Consider the following 18409-nt stretch of genomic DNA (forward strand, 5'->3'; position numbering starts at 1 on the left):
CATAGGAATTATAGAAGGAGCAAGAGGTTTTAGGAGATGGGAGGGAATGGGATCAAGAGGGCAAGTGGTAGAGGGAGAAGAGGAGATCAGCAGTGACACATCCTCCTCCGAGATAGCGGAAAAAGAGTCAAGAAAGGCAGGAGGAGAGTTGGGAAGCATTGTGGGATGGGAGGAGGCAACAGATGGGATGTTCTGCCGTATGGACTCCACCTTTTCCTTAAAAAAGTCAGCAAAGTCCTGAGGTGAGATGGAGGAAGAAGAGGAGGCAGCTGAGGGTGGTCTGAGTAGAGAGTCAAAGGGGGGAAGAGTGGGGGAGAGTGTAAGGGGAAAATAGTGTTGGAGAGTGTGACGGGGTAGAGAGTGAGGGAGAGAGCATAATTTGGAGAAAGCATAAGGGGGAGGGCGAGAGAGCATAAGGAGCAGAGAGAGAGGGTAAGGGGGATGAGGCGGTGTAAGGGGGGAACAGAGAGAGGGGTAACAAAGATGGACGGCAGGGGGAGAGAGAAAGACAGATGGGGGAAAGAGAGGGGGGAAAGAGAGGGGGGTTGGGGTTCCCCAGAATTTCAATCTAATTCTAGCGTTCCATAACAAAATAAAAAACGGGGGTGTGCCAAGCACGTGCATTTTAAGTTAAACTTCTGTCTTTTGTCACTGTTATGTCACAGAAATTGTATTTGTGATGGTGATGTTTTTAATTAAAAATCAAAATACAATTTCGCTGACGAAACGCAAAGAAGTTTGACTTAGAACGCGCGTGTTCGGCACAAACCCCGTTTTACCTATTATACTATATGTATACTAACTGTGAATTCCTTGTGTGAGTATGTCTGTAGGTGTGTATCTGAGGGTGTGTCTGTGTCTGTCTGTGTGTCTGTGTCTGTTACTGTGCGTGTGGTGTCTCTGTCTGCCAAGTGTTGTTAGTGCTGTGCCGAGGCCTCTGCGCATGCACCGGAGGCCCAAGGACCCTCCTGCGAACGCACCAAGGCCCACGGCCATTTCTGCGTCATGACGTCAATTCCGTCACATGTTTCTGTTACAGCGAATGAAATTTTCCCCATCAAAACTCTGTAGGTTCCAGCAACGAAGTTTCACGCAAAAAGGTTGAAAACCACTGTACTAGTAAACAAAATTACTCTGGCAACCATGTTAAGTATGGGCATTACCACTCTGCTGCTGATTGAACAACACAGTTTCCCAGGTTTCTACAGAGTGCAGCTATGTTGTAAGAACTCAGATGCCCAAAACGGTGCTAAGTGTTAGCATGCTTTTACTCCCATTCTCATATGAATGGGATCTGGGGTGTGCTAAAGCTTAGCACCCTTTTGTGGATCTGGGCCAGAGTAGGAAAGCTGCAGAGTGGATGCAGCTCCACTGTAATAGGAACGATAGGATGTCATTGTAATAGTTCTACTTAATAAACAATTGTACAGTAAGTCATCAAATTGCCTGTACAGTATATGGTCTGAGTCAGACAGACCCGGCTAAGCATCTGCTGCACACATAATACACAGTATTAATCCCGCAGGGTATTAGCCCATGTTAATCACACTGCAGACACATAAATGTGCACCTAGTTATTACACATTTATTAAAAGATGAGGAGAAAGTTAATCTGTCGGAACCTTCCAGGAGGTGTTTTCCAGGGAAATCCCACTTTGTAAAAGTCGTATAGGTTATAGAGATGTGCGAAACATTTGCGTTTGTGCTGACAATTTACACAGGTCAAATGACCACAACATTGCCAGAGATATGTGTGCTGTTAATCAGTATCAGTGAGTGACTAGAGCAGGGCTGTGCAAACTTTCCCCCCTGCGCCCTGCTCTCCTCCCCTGTTCACACCCCCCTAGCATCAAGTGACGTTGCGGGGTCATGTGATGTCACATTGCCACGGCGACGCGTCGCCGAAGACCAGGTAGGGGAAGTTACAGAGGTCTTGTGCGGTCCCCCGGCATTTAATTTATATGCCTTGGGGGAGAGCGCGGGACCTCTGTAACCGCCTGCGCCCCCCAGTTTATGCACCCCTGCCCTAGAGTACACATTAATGGAACATGCTTTACTGTGTTTTAGTACAGACCTAGCCACATTTTTTTCAGGCCATACCTGTGAACGTACTCCAGATCACGGTGTTCATCCAGTCCTAGTTTGGATCCAGTCCTGCTGTTATTTACCAGAATGGAAAGTCATGGCTTTTTTCTCTCTTTTGGCTGGACTAATGCCACTGTTTTGTTCATAGTAACTCGCGTCCTTGGCTGGAGAATGCTTAGCTATGTTGCCTGCTCCCTTGGATCCTCCTAGTTTTCCCGTAACAGTTGCTTGAGCAATGAGAAACAAGTTGGCAGCCTATGCAGGAAGTACTCCCTCTAATAAGATCAAGGAACAGTTTGTGGTAACCCTCTGGGTCTACGTGACAATGCAGAGATTAATCTTCTCTGATACGCAGCTATTGTTATCTTAAATCTGTGTTGGCTGTTGCGGCACATGTAAAACAATTTGTTTTTAGAGACACTGAAAAAAATGTAATGATGATATGTGGGGCTAAGGCTACTTTTCTAAGGCTAAGGCCCCGCTGCACGAGCTGGCGCGCCCGCCATGCGTCCTGGCAGCGCATGTAACCGTGATCTGCGGTTTGTAGGGAGCCGTTTTTAGGCGCGCGGGCGTGGCTATGATGCACATTTTCTGATGTGTGTGTGTGTGTGCTGAGCATGGTTATGTATAAACAGCGCAGCACCCAGTCAGAGCCCTCATACAGGGTGACACCACAAACTCTCACCTGAAAAAAAAACCAGCCAGTCACAAGCAGCTGACATAACTCTCACTTCAACTACCATACTTCGCCCAAACTGCTGAGAACCTTGATGAAGTATCCACCCCCCTGCCGGCGATCTCCCCTCTTCATTGGCTCCCTGCCACGTGACGCGTCGCCGCTTGGGAACACAATCGTATTGTAGCCCCTGCTGGCTGACGCGTCAGTGTGCAGTGAGACGGGAAGCGAGGCGTCACTGGGGACAGCTAGGGAGGAGGTAAGGGGCTGGTGAGAGGCACGTACCCGGACGCGCGTCCCGCCGGCTGCAGCAGGGACCTAGTCTAAGGCTACCACACCATTCAAGCCCCTTTCACTGGTTTTATTTATCTGGGCATATGTTTGACTCCCATTTAACATTTGAATTGCATATTGATACTCTGACATCCAAAATCTATGCCAAACTAGGTGTACTTTATAGCAGGGGTGCGCAAACAGGGGGGCGCGAGATTTCTTTAGGTGGCCCCGGCAATTGCACAGGCCCCACGCTCTTCAACAAGACATTTAAATTAAATGCTGGTGGACTGCGTGAGGCCTCTGTAACTCTCTTGCCTTGCTTCGGCTGGCTTCGACCAACCCGTCACCATGGCAACACGGAACATGTAGATCTGGTGCACAGGTGTGTAGATTAGTATATCGCTCACATACTGAGCTCATGTAATGGATATTAATCACTTTGGCATCTAGTAGGTTTTAACTTTATGTTTGTTTGCCTGATTATCACAATAAACTGTATAATTATTAGTGGAGGAAGAGTGCTTGTTTACAGGGATTCTTTCTCTTTGTGTATGTTCCTGTTTGCTTAGTCCCACAGCACCCCTCCCTTACATTAGTAACCCTTTAGCATTTCATTAGGCAGTGCGGTCTCCATCCCCCTCCTCTTCTATCATGAACCTCATACACCCTGTAATGGCCCCTATCTGCGATTGGGTGGGGGAAACATCATTACAAATGTATAACCCTGTTCATTTAACGTAACCTCCGACTCATCCCCCGGAGACAGCGAGGATGAGTCGGAGGTTCCACGTGCTGTGATAACCTTAAGGCCCGTCCAGCGGAAATCGTCCTGGCACCCGAGAGTTTTGTGCCTATCAGAGGAGTTTCCCCATCGTTCCTATCTGGGAAGTGCCCGGTTGCCACCGTGCTGCCAGACTATAGTAACAGCTGGTGAGTATGTCCTGGTGTCTGCCGATGGGGATGACCTGACACTCAGGGGTCACCTGTCCACAAGCGGGACCCGTATGATCTCCGGTCAATGAGGTAGGGATGAACAAGGGGAGGAGGTGGGAAGAACCTTTAAAGGACCTTTGATGAGGAGAATGAGGCCTATCAACGACACCTGGACGAACTTGATGATTGCTTGTTTTTTAGTGATGATGTTCCATGGGACTTGGCTCTGGCAGAGACCCCTAAAAGAAGAGCTCCTAGTATGGGTTCTGCCCAGTGTGCCGTACTGTCACAAGATGACCCGATTGAGCCGTGCCGATAGTATGGTTCGAGATCGGGTCAAGGACACGTGGGGCTATGAATATCCCTATGTCGCTGCTGATACAATGGATGTGATTTATATGTTTCGGGGTCAATGGATAGAGTACAAGGCTAAACAGCATATCACGCAGCACAGCCATGCCATGATTGCTGTGACCAAACATGGAGTAGACTAGGATTGGGCGATAAGAGAAAGAATCCCCTGATAACCATATCAATAAATTAATCGCAATAACGATCTATATTGTGACAAATATTTGATTTTTTTTTTTAAAAGCCCCAAAATGTTTAAGTATATCTAAATAAAAAGTGTTCAAAAGAAATACATTTTGTTTAGATTTACTAGAACAAAGGGCCCTTCAATTCCAAATCCTTTCCATGTCTGCGCTTCACCCTTTCTCAGCTCCACTGCTCCCATCTCTGTCATCCATCCACCCTCGTCCCATCACTCTCCCCTTGAGATATTCCTTTCCTTTTAAAAACACATTTAATTTATAAAATGTTAAAAATACATAAAATATGTTGTATGTATTTTTAACATTATAAATGACATGTGTTTTTAAATGGAGGGAATATCTAAGGGTGAGAGTGGTGGGATGAGGTGTGAATGAGGGGGATGGAAACAGTGAAGGTGAAGAAAAGGTGACAGACATGCAGATTGTTTGGAAATGAAGGGATTAACCCTTTTGTTACAGGAGGGATTTGCGGCAAATCTCCCTGCAATGCCCTGCTGCCTCTTTGATAGTGAAATGGAAAGGTGAGGAATTGGGTGAGGGCGGGGGCAGCAGTTGGGAGTCCCAGGGCAGGAAGAGTCTCAGGGGGGAGTGGAAAAGAAAGGGGCGGGGGGAGTGGGGAGGACAAAGAAGGGCTGTGTAAAGAGTCACAGGAAGGATGGGGTTATGGGTCCCAGGGGGGGAGGTAGGTAATAAAGGGGGTTATGGATCCCAGGGGAAAGGGGGAGGATGGGGTTAACAGTGCCAGACAGGGAAGAAGGGGTTAAGAGTCCCAGAGGAGGGGTGGTAACCTGTCATGCTGCATTTCTGCTCTCCTTGATGCTGTCTACTGTCTTGTGCTGCTTCACACTGAGCGAGACCAGATGCTGCTGTGAGAAGCAGTCTGCCAGGAAGAAGAAGTGAGAGCAGCTGAGTCTAAGGTTGCGGCCAGGGTGACGCTGAGCGGGCGTGTGCGCTCGCCGTGATGAAACACATTGTGGTAATGTGTTGTGCCGCGTGAGAGAGCGCTTGCACATGTCCGTGAGTGCACGGCACTCAGCTGCTTGCAGAAGCAAGCAAATTTGTTTATGCCGCTCTCTGGCGCGTCACTTGAGCGGTTTGCCCAATGAGGGTGAACCAGCTCCGTGACGTCATGGCTGACACGCTAAATGATTTCTCAGCGTGGTGACTTCAGAGGTACTCCTCTCCCCTCACCCCACACCCCAGCACCATGGTAATACCGCAGTAACAACTCATCTCCCACATCGCCATACCGTTAGATGTTGTTAGTCAGATACAATAGATTTTTTCAAAAAAAGGTTGGACATCTTTTTAGATAGGAAAGGTATACAGGGATATACCAAATAAGTATATATGGGAAATATGTTGATCCAGGGATTAATCCGATTGCAATTCTTGGAGTCAGGAAGGAATTTATTTTTCCCCTTATGAGACATCATTGGATTATATGACTCTGGGGTGTTTTGTTTGCCTTCCTCTGGATCAATAAGTAAGTATAGATAAAGGATAAAGTATCTGTTGTCTAAATTTAGCATAGGTTGAACTTGATGGACGTACGTCTTTTTTCAACCTCATCTACTATGTAACTATGTAACTATGTTATTACTAGGATACCGGTAAATCACGTAACTCTAGAGTAGAAAAGATAGTATGGATACAGCACAATGTCCACAGTATTTATAAAGATCGGGTGGCATATGTAGATGGGAATGGGGCGAAGCAGGTTCACTTTGTGGAGGTACCAGATGGGAAGGGTAATAAGGTTCGGAAGCCAGACACTGCTTATTATTATTTTCACATACAGCAGCGGCAGCTCTTATTCGAGCAAATGCCGCTGGCTGTATGAGGCTGGGAAGCGGGTAGCCGCGGCGCGTGGCGGCGCACTGTGACGTCACAGTCACATGCGCGCCCGGCTTCCCCGTCTTCCCCGGCTTCCCCAGGCTTCCCCGACACCCCTGGAGATGAAATTAAGGTAAGCGGGGGTGCGGGGAAGCAGAGGGGCATGACAGAAGCCGGGTTCGGGGTCCAGAAGGGGGGGTAATTGCGCGCGATGTGGAGGGGGGGTGCGTGGGGGAAACGCGGCAGCGCGCATTTTTTACTGGCGGCAGCTGGGGTAGATCCCGGCATGCCGCCGGCATTTACTTTAATAAAGTATGTCGCTACTGTATGGATCAGATACGGATTTGGGTCAGTGTTCATGGGCCTCGAAGAGTTAGGCCGCGCTCATGGTGGCGGCGTCGCTACGTGGGCACGCACGTCCGGAACTCATACCTGTGTTCCTATTGTAGTTCCACATGTGCCCGCTGCCCCTAGCGGTGCTGTAGTGCGTCGACGCTGCTACATTGTGGCCAGACAATACAATTTGTGATTTTGGGCAGCAGTCAAGTGTCGTCCATCATCATGAAGTCCATCATGAGCTGGTTCAGACAATGAGGGCGAACAAGCTTCATGACGCGTTCGCCATGCCCCCGATTGCCTCCCCAATCTCTGGCAGCCAAGTTCACATATCACTGGGGCTGCAGAAGTGCCCGCGCCGCCACCATGAGCGCAGTCTGTCTGTCTGTCTGTCTGTCTCTCTCTCTCTCATATATATATATATATATATATATATATATATATATATATATATATATATATATATATATATATATATATATATATATATATATATTGGAAATGACACATACCTCCAGACAACCGGGACCGCTTTGGGTACTCGGATGGCGCCACAGTATGCCAATCTTTTCTGTGCAAAACTGGAAAGTGACTTTCTTTCCACCTGTCACTTGAAACCCCTTACATACCTTCGTTACAGTTCTATGACAACTTCAATACGTTCCACCCGACCATCAACCTCAAACTCACCCATTCCGCGGATGAAGTACATTTCCTAGACACCACCATTACTATAAAGAACAACCAACTACAGACTTCTGTATACCGCAAACCTACAGACAGAGCCAGCTATTTGAGGGACAACAGCTTCCACCCGACACACACCAAGCATGCAACCATCTACAGTCAAGCCATATGATACAACCGGATATGCTCCGACACAGCAGACAGAGACCAGCGGATTAAAGCCTTGAGATCAGATTTTATAAACCGTGGATATAACCACAGAATTGTAGACCAGCAAATTCACAAAGCCACCAGAATACCAAGAAGTGATCTCCTTGAATACAAATAGAAGGAGACAAGCGACAGGGTACCTTTGGTGGTCACATATAACCCACACCTAGGAGCCCTACGCAAGATCGCCAGGAAACTACAACCCATCCTCCAGGAAGATACAAGACTGCAACAGGTCTTCCCTGAAGCACCCTTATTATCATACAGACAACCCCGTAATCTCAAGAATATTATGGTGAGGAGTAAAGTATTCAGCAGTACAACTGAATACGGGACTAAACCATGCCAGGACCCAAGATGCAAAACCTGCGCAATGCTCTACACAGCGGACACAATACAAATACCACACAGGAATCGGGAATACAAAATCAGAGGAAGGTTCACCTGTTCCTCCAGCAATGTCGTGTACCTCATCATGTGCATGAAATGCCCAGGGGGCTGCTACTACATAGGTGAGACAGGGCAGGGGCTAAACAAGAGAATGAACCTGCATCACCACAGCATCACACGCGGAACAAGAGACAGTCCTGTCGGCGAACATTTCTCTGACTCTGGCCATAAGATGAACGATCTGAGGGTTGCCATACTCAAAGGTAATCTTAAAACACAGAAAGAGAGACGGTTGCATGAATACAAATTTATGCAACTGTTCGGGACACTTAGCGTTGGCCTAAACAGAGATCGAAATTTTATGAGTCATTACTGACACTAGTGAACTCTCTTCCCATGAGCGCTAAAGGCCAAGTCTGTACATACTGTGCTATATGTATGCACACACAGCTGCCTCTTACACATACTAATTCTCCCTGTTTTTTCCATCCCTATACACCAATAGGGACCACATAGTATCCACACACACTTTTAGTTGTGCTACAATCTCTCACATTTCCACACCTACCCACACCATTTATATCCACTCCCACTCCACACACACCTTTTGTAAAGCACTGTATATACTGTGGGCTCTCCATTCATTTATATTCACACAGATACACACACACACACTCTTACATCACTTGCTTTCAGGAACCTTTTGACACCTCTAGCCATAAAACACATCCACACTGGGGGAAGGACAAGCACAGATAACATTCCAAGAGACACTGTTTTTAAGTATACCTTTTGCTTGCTTCATTCATTGTAACATCGCCGGAAGAAGAGATCAGTGTATCTCGAAAGCTCGCGCAAATAAAAGCATTTCATTAGCCACAGAACGGTATCATCTATTTCTTTTTTGATTATTGAAGCTCGGCTAACACGGTACTGATACCTCTACATGTGTATATATATATATATATATATATATATATATATATATATATATATATATATACAGTATATATATGATACTGTTTTTACGCAAAATCAGGGACAGCAGTTAGGTAAGTCAGGTGAAAGAGTTTTGCAATGAAACAAAATGACACTGGAAACCAACGTTTTGGTCCCACCAACGGGACCTTTCTCAAGGTGGTACAGTGAGTGAAAGACAGTTTAACACATAAATACCATAGATGTCAGGTGTGGCTAATTGCTCTTCATTGCAACCAATTATGTAATTAATTAAATGATTGATTCAACCTGGCAAAAGCCCGTCCAACCTCTGTTCCTGCAGACACTTTGGAATGCGTCTCTAGCCTCCTAGATTCCTTATAAGCTGCTTCTGAAGAGCCTGAAACAGTAATTCAGCTGCCAGAACTGATCTAGACATCGCTGTATGCAGGAACACGCTGAAAACAACATGTTTAGACACCCAAATTGTGCTCAAAAAATTGTGGTGAAAGTACATACAGTCATGTGAAAAAGAAAGTACACCCTCTTTGAATTCTATGGTTTTACATATCAGGACATAATAACAATCATCTGTTCCTTAACAGGTCTAAAAATTAGGTAAATACAACCTCAGATGAACAGCAACACATGACATATTACACCGTGTCATGATTTATTTAACAAAAATAAAGCCAAAATGGAGAAGCTATGTGTGAAAAACTAAGTACACCTTTACTTCTTCCATATGAATTAAGATGCTAAGTAGCAGACAGGTGCTGCTAATCAAATGCCCTTGATTCATTGATCATCAGCAAGTGTGACCACCTCTATAAAAGCCGAAGTTTTAGCAGTTTGCTGGTCTGGAGCATTCAGTTGTGTGTTAACACAATGCCAAGGAGGAAAGACATCAGCAATGATCTTAGAGAAGCAATTGTTGCTGCCCATCAATTTGGGAAGGGTTATAAAGCCATTTTCAAACAATTTAAAGTCCATCATTCAACAGTGAGAAAGATTATTCAAAATTGGAAATCATTCAACACAGTTGCCAATCTTCCCAGGAGTGGACATCGCAGCAAATTCACCCCATGGTCAGACCGTGCAATGGTCACAGAAATTGCAAAAAAAACCAAGCATTACATCTCAGACTCTACAGGCCTCAGTTAGCATGTTAAATGTTAAAGTTCATGACAGTACAATTAGAAAAAGACTGAACAAGTATGGTTTGTTTGGAAGGGTTGTCAAGAGAAAGCCTCTTCTCTCTAAAAAGAACATGGCAGCACGGCTTAGGTTTAAAAAGTTGCATCTGAACAAACCACAAGACTTCTGGAACAATGTCCTTTGGACAGACGAGACCAAAGTGGAGATGTTTGGCCATAATGCACAGCGCCACGTTTTGGCGAAAACCAAACACAGCATATCAGCACAAACACCTCATATAAACGGTCAAGCACAGTGGTGGAGGGGTGATGATTTGGGCTTGTTTTGCAGCCACAGGACCTGGGAACCTTGCAGTCATCGAGTCGACCATGAACTCCTCTGTATACCAAAGTATTCTAGAGTCAAATGTGTGGCCATCTGTCCGACAGCTAAAGCTTGGCCGAAATTGGGTCATGCAACAGGACAATGATCCCAAACACACCAGCAAATCTACAACAGAATGGCGGAAAAAGAAAAGAATCAAGGTGTTGCAATGGCCCAGTCAAAGTCCAGACCCCAACCCGATTGATATGCTGTGGCGGGACCTTAAGAGAGATGTGCATAAACAAATGCCCGCAAACCTCAATGAACTGAAGCAACGTTGTAAAGAAGAGTGGGCCAAAATTCCTCCACAACAATGTGAGAGACTGATAAAGTCATACAGAAAACGATTAAGTCAAGTTTTTGCTGCTAAAGGTGGTTCTACAAGCTATTGAATCATAAGGTGTACTTAGTTTTTCACACATGGCTTCTCCATTTTGGCTTTATTTTTGTTAAATAAATCATGACAGTGTAATATGTCGTGTGTTGTTGTTTATCTGAGGTTGTATTTACCTAATTTTTAGACCTGCTAAGGAACAGTTGATTGTTATTATGTCCTGATATGTAAAACCATGGAATTCAAAGAGGGTGTACTTTCTTTTTCACATGACTGTAGATATACACAATGATGATGTAGCTGGAACACCAATAAAGTAATGGTCACTGATTAAAGTAATAGTCACTGATATACAAAAATGCAGATACCTTATACAGGATTTCTAAGCTCCCTGTCATATTATGGCACGTTGCCGCAATCAATGTCTACCTGTGATGCTAATAAAGAGATATAAACAATGAGATCACAGAATAGTCCACATAGTCATACAGTACAATACAATTAAATAAACTACCAAAGCCAATGTCCACCTGTACTGCCTGTGGAATGATATGAAGCGTTGTTCTGAAAGAAGCACGTTGCAAAGGTACAAATCATACAATAAATAGTAATTCTGTATAAATACATAATGTAACAAACTATAGGTGACTATAAAGCCTGGGATGCAACTGGCCAATAAAATGTCAACTTATGGCCCCACAAAGAGGCATCTATTAAGTCAGATTGACATGATCCTTGTATACCACAAGATAGGTCCACTTTGCCAGATTGACTTCACTTCTGTCCAGCTGAAAGGACAGGATAGGATATCCTTGATGTAGAGTGCCTTGGGTACAACCTGTTCATAGTGCACCTCCGACATGATATGATCCAACTAATACTGCACCGACACACTTTATTCGAGCAAATACCCAGTATGTACCTGGCAGATACCTGGAATGCGCCGCTCCTCACCTCTGACAAGCCCCGTTGCGTTTGCCTTCCCAGCCTGGGTTCATGCCTGGCTGACGGGCGGCTGATCTGTTAAATGATAATGATTAGGATTTAATAGGCTGCAATGCTTCGCGTGTCTACCAGATGGCATAAATTCATGAATTGTAATGCAGTATATATATATATACTGTGCAGTATTGCAGCCAGCGGGAATAAAATGCTTCAATCCCTGCCTGGAAAATACCTCAATGCACTCGGGCAGAAAACAGTCACAAACCTCAATACACCCGGGTATACCCGAATTCGTGGGACTAGCCGAGCTCGAATAAAGTGTGTCGCCAGTGTAAATGCATAAAAAATTTGCTGTGGAAGGAAGAACCTCCTATTGTCAGCAATAGCATGTTGTCCGCAAATGACCATAGTTATAGAAAACAGCTTAATTTAAAGTCCTCATTCAATCCACGAGGACTCAGGGTATCCAAGCTCTAAATAATCTTAGCTTCAAGCTGTAGGAGTGCTTTATTCCGGTCACCTCCTCTTCCAGATATTTGAGCCTGGACAATAGGCATACAACCTAGTCCATGTTTATGCTCCTTGAAATGTCTGGCCAGAGGTTGGTGGGTGAGATCCTCCTTACCCTCTGTGTCTGCCAGGGCTTTCCAGATGGCTGACCGGTGAAGACTCAGACGTTCTTGCAACATTCTCATGTTCTTCCCCACCTAATATAGTCCACAGGGGCACCGTTTGAAGTATAGAACGTATCTGGACTCACAGTTCATAAATTCTTTGATTTTAATGCAATTTCCATTATGAGGATGCGTGAATGAATTCCCTACAATCAGGTTATTATTACTAATAAGACATATTAAAAAAGTGAATTAAAAACGGAGAGGTTAGCTGTGTGCCTAATTCAAACTAACAGTGTAGATAGAAACCACTATTATGAGTATGAGTATCCCACAACTATATAATTATACTAGAAGTGGTAGTGATTCTGTTACAATTTAATGTCGTTTGAACACTACTCCCAAATGGTAAAGGATGTAACCTAAAATGATGTATACGTTCAAAATGAATGTGGTTGAGCCTGATAGAATGTAGATCAGATATACATACACATTTGTGCCAGGCCGTCAGGTTCAGGATTTATTGAGCCTGTGGGTCTGTTATGATAAGCTTTAGCAGCTGTCGCAAGATCACAAAGTATGTGTCTTGTACTTAGAACCATACACAAGATAAGGAGTAGTCAGAGTGTTATGCTTCCTATTGAAGTCTCCGAAACACTCTGAAAGGAGGTTAGGCAGCAGACCTCTCCGATATAGCCAGCGAACTAGGTGGTAACGCTTAGCTTGCCCTACATATGTTTCACCTGTAGTGGCTTCATCGGAGTGTTTCGGAGTCCTTGTCCGTATTCTCTCTCTTCTCTCTCTCCTCTCTCTCTCCTATAGGCCTATTTTATCCTCAAGATTTTGCAATTATGTTTTATTCTTAGGTTAAATATCTGCTATGTTGATCCATCATTTGTGGGTACATTGTCTTTACAGGACCGTCTATATATGTAATTCCTTAGGATTCATTATCTGCCAGTGGATATTCTATTCATTATATATCCATCTCTGGTGTAATATCTGTTCATTGTCCCTATTTTTTCATTAAATTTATATTTCGTATTAATAATCATCTTTTAATTATTGATATGTTTATTATTGATATTCATTTTATTATTGCAATTTATTTATAGTTTTTATTTTTATTTTCATCTCTTCTATTATGTCACAATAAATGTGTTATTTGTACATTTATTGGTTGTTATATTCTATGAAATACCATCTAGGTGATTTTTATATATATATATATATATATATATATATATATATATATATATATATAATGCAGAAAGTAGCCGTGTTAGTCCAGTTGCGATAGTGCAGAATAAATGAGTTCTTCAGTATTAGGTGATACCTTTTTTATTGGACTAACAATTTATGTCATAGGACAAGCTTTCGAGAGTTCTCCTCTCTTCTTTGCTGACCTGAAGAAGAGAGGAGAACTCTCGAAAGCTTGTCCTATGACATAAATTGTTAGTCCAATAAAAAAGGTATCACCTAATACTGAAGAACTCATTTATTCTGCACTATATATATATATATGTATATGTATATGTATATATATGTGTGTGTGTGTGTGTGTGTGTGTGTGTGTGTGTGTGTGTGTGTGTGTGTGTGTGTGTGTGTGTGTGTGTGTGTGTGTGTGTGTGTGTGTGTGTGTGTGTGTGTGTGTGTGTGTGTGTGTGTGTGTGTGTGTGTGTGTGTGTGTGTGTGTGTGTCTTTAACCAGTAACTGTTTTTATGTATGCTTTTAGGTTTATTCTGTCTTTATTTATGATCTGACAAGCTCATTTATCAATTCATTTATCACTTATCATCTATACTTAGTAATTTATCCTTTAAATATAGTTATTTATTTCATTCATTAGTGTATTTATGTTCCATGCTAGTACCCATTATTATCATCTTCATTAACATGATTCACCAGTAATTTAAATCCCTATTGGATGAACCTCCATGATACTGAGCCTATCACTCGCTAGATATGGGTTGCTAAGCAACCCAGTAGACATAAATACACAGCTCCTATACTACTCATGATTAGCCCTTTGAGAAGGGTCGCCGTCTGGTGATGAAACGCGTCAGGGAACGTCATTACGACGCGTAACCGTTTGGTAGGAAAAGGCCACCCCGCACAGGATAGCGGTGTCCTTATCGCTGTCTTTTTCTACGTTCTGCCCGAGCGATCTGCCATAGTCTCTAAGAGCTGCACAGAGTTGCATCTCCCTGCACTGCTCATACAGGTGATCGCACTGTTTTTATTTTATTTTAATAACACAGTATTGAAGCAACGGGTCTCCGGAGCTGAACCGCATTCATTTTAACCTCGGGGACGCCCTGCTTCCTGAGTTACAGATCCCGGTATGGGGTTCCAGTATCCCTCTGGATTGTTTAAATCTCCTGGTCACGTGACTGGGACATTTAAACTTTGCGGGGATACCGGTACGTCATACCGGGGCCTGCAATTCGAGAAGCAGTGGGTCCTGAGGCTGAAATTATTCCGGTTCAGCTCCAGATCCCCTGCTTCAATACTGTTATTAAAATTAAAACGGCTTAATTACCTTATCAGAGTACAGTACCTGGTTTGTTGGGGGTAGATAGGGTCGGTGAAGGAGGTAGTTGCACAGCTGAGCATGCTCAACCCTCACCAGATCTGCATCTGCTTTATGTTGCGCATGATTTTTCTCTAGAAAATGACCCTCTCCCCCCATATGTTTTAGCCTGATCTTGTTGTAGTGTGCCCCACTGCACATTATTTGCTTCTTCCCTGAAATAGAACCCATATCCTTACATTTTGAACAGTGTAATTAACTAGTACAGCTATTGAGGGTTACATAAGCGTATTCAGTAGCTGCTACTGAGAATTGTCAGGTCAACTGAGCATGCTTAGCGCTAGAATGGTATGAAATCTCTCAGGAAGCTATAGTTTTACACTGAACCGGCACTGAACGCTAGCAATAAAAATAAACAGGCAGGCAGATGCCAAACAGCTTGGTGAGAACCTATTGCTGGACTACAATCCCTAGAATCTCTCTCTAGAATGAAGTCATAGCGATCTGTGTGCTTAGAATGAATTGCAACAAAGGGATAAAACAATGTGAGAAAGTGGAGAGTAGTGCAAATACACATCTTCCACCCCCACCTTCTTGGGGTTTTCTTAACCACTGAAAGTGAAAATCAGTGGTATGCTAAAAAGAAAGGTCAAGAGAGGGAATACTAATAAACACCAGCTTATCAGAAGTGAAATAGAAGCATGGCCCATACAGTATGTAGCCCCTTTTCCCCATACTAAAGGAACCACAAGTGCTGCTGATACCAGTTTGGCTACCAGAAGGCCTGAGCCTCTGCCTCTGGGAGCCTGGGGTGTCACTTGTTCGTCTTGGTGCAGCACCTCCACCTGCGAGGGATTCCAGCGTAGTGGGAAGAGCCCCTCACAGGAATCAATATTACCAGTAATTACACATGCAGGTATATAAAACGGGTTTTACTGAACATATGTCACATCAGCCTGTACCACACAGTATACATATATACCAGGGTACACAGTACTTCCGGGTGAGTGTCCTCCAAAGTACATTGGGTGCCAGGCACCAATACCCTGATGTCCTTCCCTAATGTTAGTCCCATCCAAAACTGTATGGACTAGAGCTACCCCATGAACTGTTGGTGCACTTAGGTCAGGTACCTGCCAGGATACTCCGGTACCCGGGTGCTGCCGAATAATAAACAGGGATCTGCTGACTAGCGACGTCGTTGTCCGCCTCTGCGTGGGGTGAACTCCGTTTGGAGGTCTCACCTTTAAGAGTCTCTATTAACGTAGGTAGTCTGGTCCCAGACCACAGGCTGTAATCACCGCGTGGCGTCTCACCGATGCTATATGTTAACTATAGGCAGCTACTGGGGAAGTGTCCCCAGCTATGGGCATTCCCTGTAGCAGCCACAATCTGGTGTGAGTCGGGGCCCAGCTGGGGCCTAAGGGGGTATCTGGCTTAGTCTGGGAGCCACTTGCACCCAGACACTACCTTACCCCTGTGTGTCCCTGCTCTGACTGGCGTGGTCCCACTCAGCGCGCCAAATGTATCCTTTCTATCTCTCCTACTGTGCTGCAGCCCTTTTGGCTGTGCTGCGCCACATGATGCATGTCCTGGAGCATGCTGGGTGTTGTAGTTTCCTCTGGGAGCCTGTATCTATTGGCCACCACTATTGACATTGCGCATTCGCGATCCTAAACAGCGCATGTGCGGACATCCCCCAAGATGGTGGCACCCTGCAGCGGTGCCTGCCGCGGATCTCCGTTAACCCGCTCGCCCAGCAGCAACCTCCCTGCCCCCACACATCTCCCCCTACTCCTGGCAGGTCCTCCCGCCTCTCCGCAGTGTAGCCGTCCCCCTCCAGCAGCGGAAGCATTTTTGGTGCATTTTTGCTTAAGTTTTGGCCCAGTTTTGCAGTTGGGAGACTATGGTACACAGCCCTCGAGGGGTCCATTCTGGCTGAAAAACTAGTACTGTATAAAAACCCACTTTAGCAAATTTATCTAACAAGAACATTCTAATGGTGTTTTTTCATAATCAATATGGTACCATTTTCTGCCCCAGTTTTGCAGCTAGGAGACTTTGATCATTGACTCCCTTATTGTAAATTTAACAGCAAAAACATAGATTGTATGGCCTGATTCCTAATCTCAACAAGCTCAGTGAAACCACACATCCTGCAAGAATCCAGCTGTGAACATGTTTACACCAGAGGCTTACGACTGAAGTCAATCATTCAGTATATATCCCCTTGTGTTTTTGTCCTCCTGGCTCTATTCTTACCACGTCTAATTTATTTAGAATTAACTTTTGACATTTTCTCCGTAAGGATAGATAGCTGCACCTATTTTTGACTCGTTCTGCCATGGAGGAGCATGCGTTGCAGACTCCTTCACTGTTGGAAAGGTTAACATCCATGGTCCTATATAATATCACTCTTTAAACACGGTTTCTATTAACTCCTTTAATGTCAGAAGCTTTGTATTGTGTGCTATTCATGACCTTCTAGCATTGAAAGAGTTAAAATGTTATGTTTGGACCTAGGGCCTCGAAATCTCACACATATGGGCAGATGACAGCAACAATATATATCAATTTTAAGAGTCTTACTGTATTTCTTGCCTCCCCCGCTGAAGCGTCAAACTCCTCCAAACTTTCACTTTCTTTTCAAGTTTTCTGTCTTTCCAGGTATAACAAACCTAACTGCGTATATCCTCAATCCATTTAAGATCCATAAAAAAAGACAGATCCTCTGCGGAAAAAATAAAACACCCAACCTCTCTTCCCTACTCTGTTTTGCTCAGTGTTTGCAAAGCTTTATACTGTGAGGTTTTTCACTTCCTGATTTGAGACTCAAAACTGGCTGAAAGCCCAGAGATTGCTACATCATAGAGCAGGCTGTATATTATTAGTTTTCATGTTTGCCCGGCCCTGAAAGTTGCACACATTTCCTCTGTGGGGAGTTCTGGGAAATTGCTCAGGGCAAGACATCAGTGAAGGGGCGTTTAAACACTGGGTCATGTTTTTTCCCCCTGTGATGATCTTCTCCACTCCTTTGCATTTTACTTAGTGTAGCTACTGTATTTACCAGTTCTGCTTAGGTTTCTGACTGGCTGGTTGATAAGGTGTGTAGCCCTGTTTCCCCTAGAACACAGGAAGACTACTAATGCTGTGTGTGTAACCTGTTGGCTCGCATGGCCTGAGCCTCTGCCACGGAGAGCCTGGGGCAATATGTATATGTTACTCCTTACCAGACAGGACACCAATATAATGATATACACACTGTATATGTGACGCCAGTGCTGCCCACAGACCAGACCCGTCCCTTCTACTGAGGTGAGGAACGTATATGGGCACGCACCCGCAGCAAAAGGAGCGTGTCCGGAGTGTGGTGTTTTTAGGCATTGCCAGGCCAGGTGGTGTTAGCTAGCAATACTTGCCGGTACCGGTAAAGAAGTGCCGTCGTCGTTGCCGTTAGCCAAGGTCAGGGATTGGAGAATTCCGGAAGGTCGTTGTCCAAGCAGGGGTCGAGAGCCAGAGATAGACGTCCGCCGAGCCAAG

At 44.6% G+C, this 18409-nt stretch overlaps 1 protein-coding gene across 9 annotated transcripts in view; it reads right to left on the reverse strand.

Annotated features, from left to right (window-relative positions):
- STAT6 (signal transducer and activator of transcription 6) overlaps positions 1-18409 on the reverse strand; it is a 206826-nt gene that overhangs the window by 145155 nt on the left and 43262 nt on the right. The window contains exon 1 of one of the 9 annotated variants that reach the window (XM_075591485.1): positions 17459-17683. The exons of 3 other annotated variants lie outside the window; for them this stretch is intronic. Coding sequence is in view for 5 of the 6 variants with exons in the window: in XM_075591491.1 (XP_075447606.1) it covers positions 2101-2131 (31 nt within the window). In the remaining variant the exon portion in view is untranslated. Of the gene's footprint in view, positions 1-2100; positions 2234-17458; positions 17684-18409 lie in introns of those variants that run through there. 5 more of the 9 variants (XM_075591491.1, XM_075591490.1, XM_075591489.1 and 2 more) reach the window with 5 other exon arrangements.

This window comes from Ascaphus truei, chromosome 3 (assembly GCF_040206685.1).
Source record: "Ascaphus truei isolate aAscTru1 chromosome 3, aAscTru1.hap1, whole genome shotgun sequence".
Taxonomy (NCBI): domain Eukaryota; kingdom Metazoa; phylum Chordata; class Amphibia; order Anura; family Ascaphidae; genus Ascaphus; species Ascaphus truei.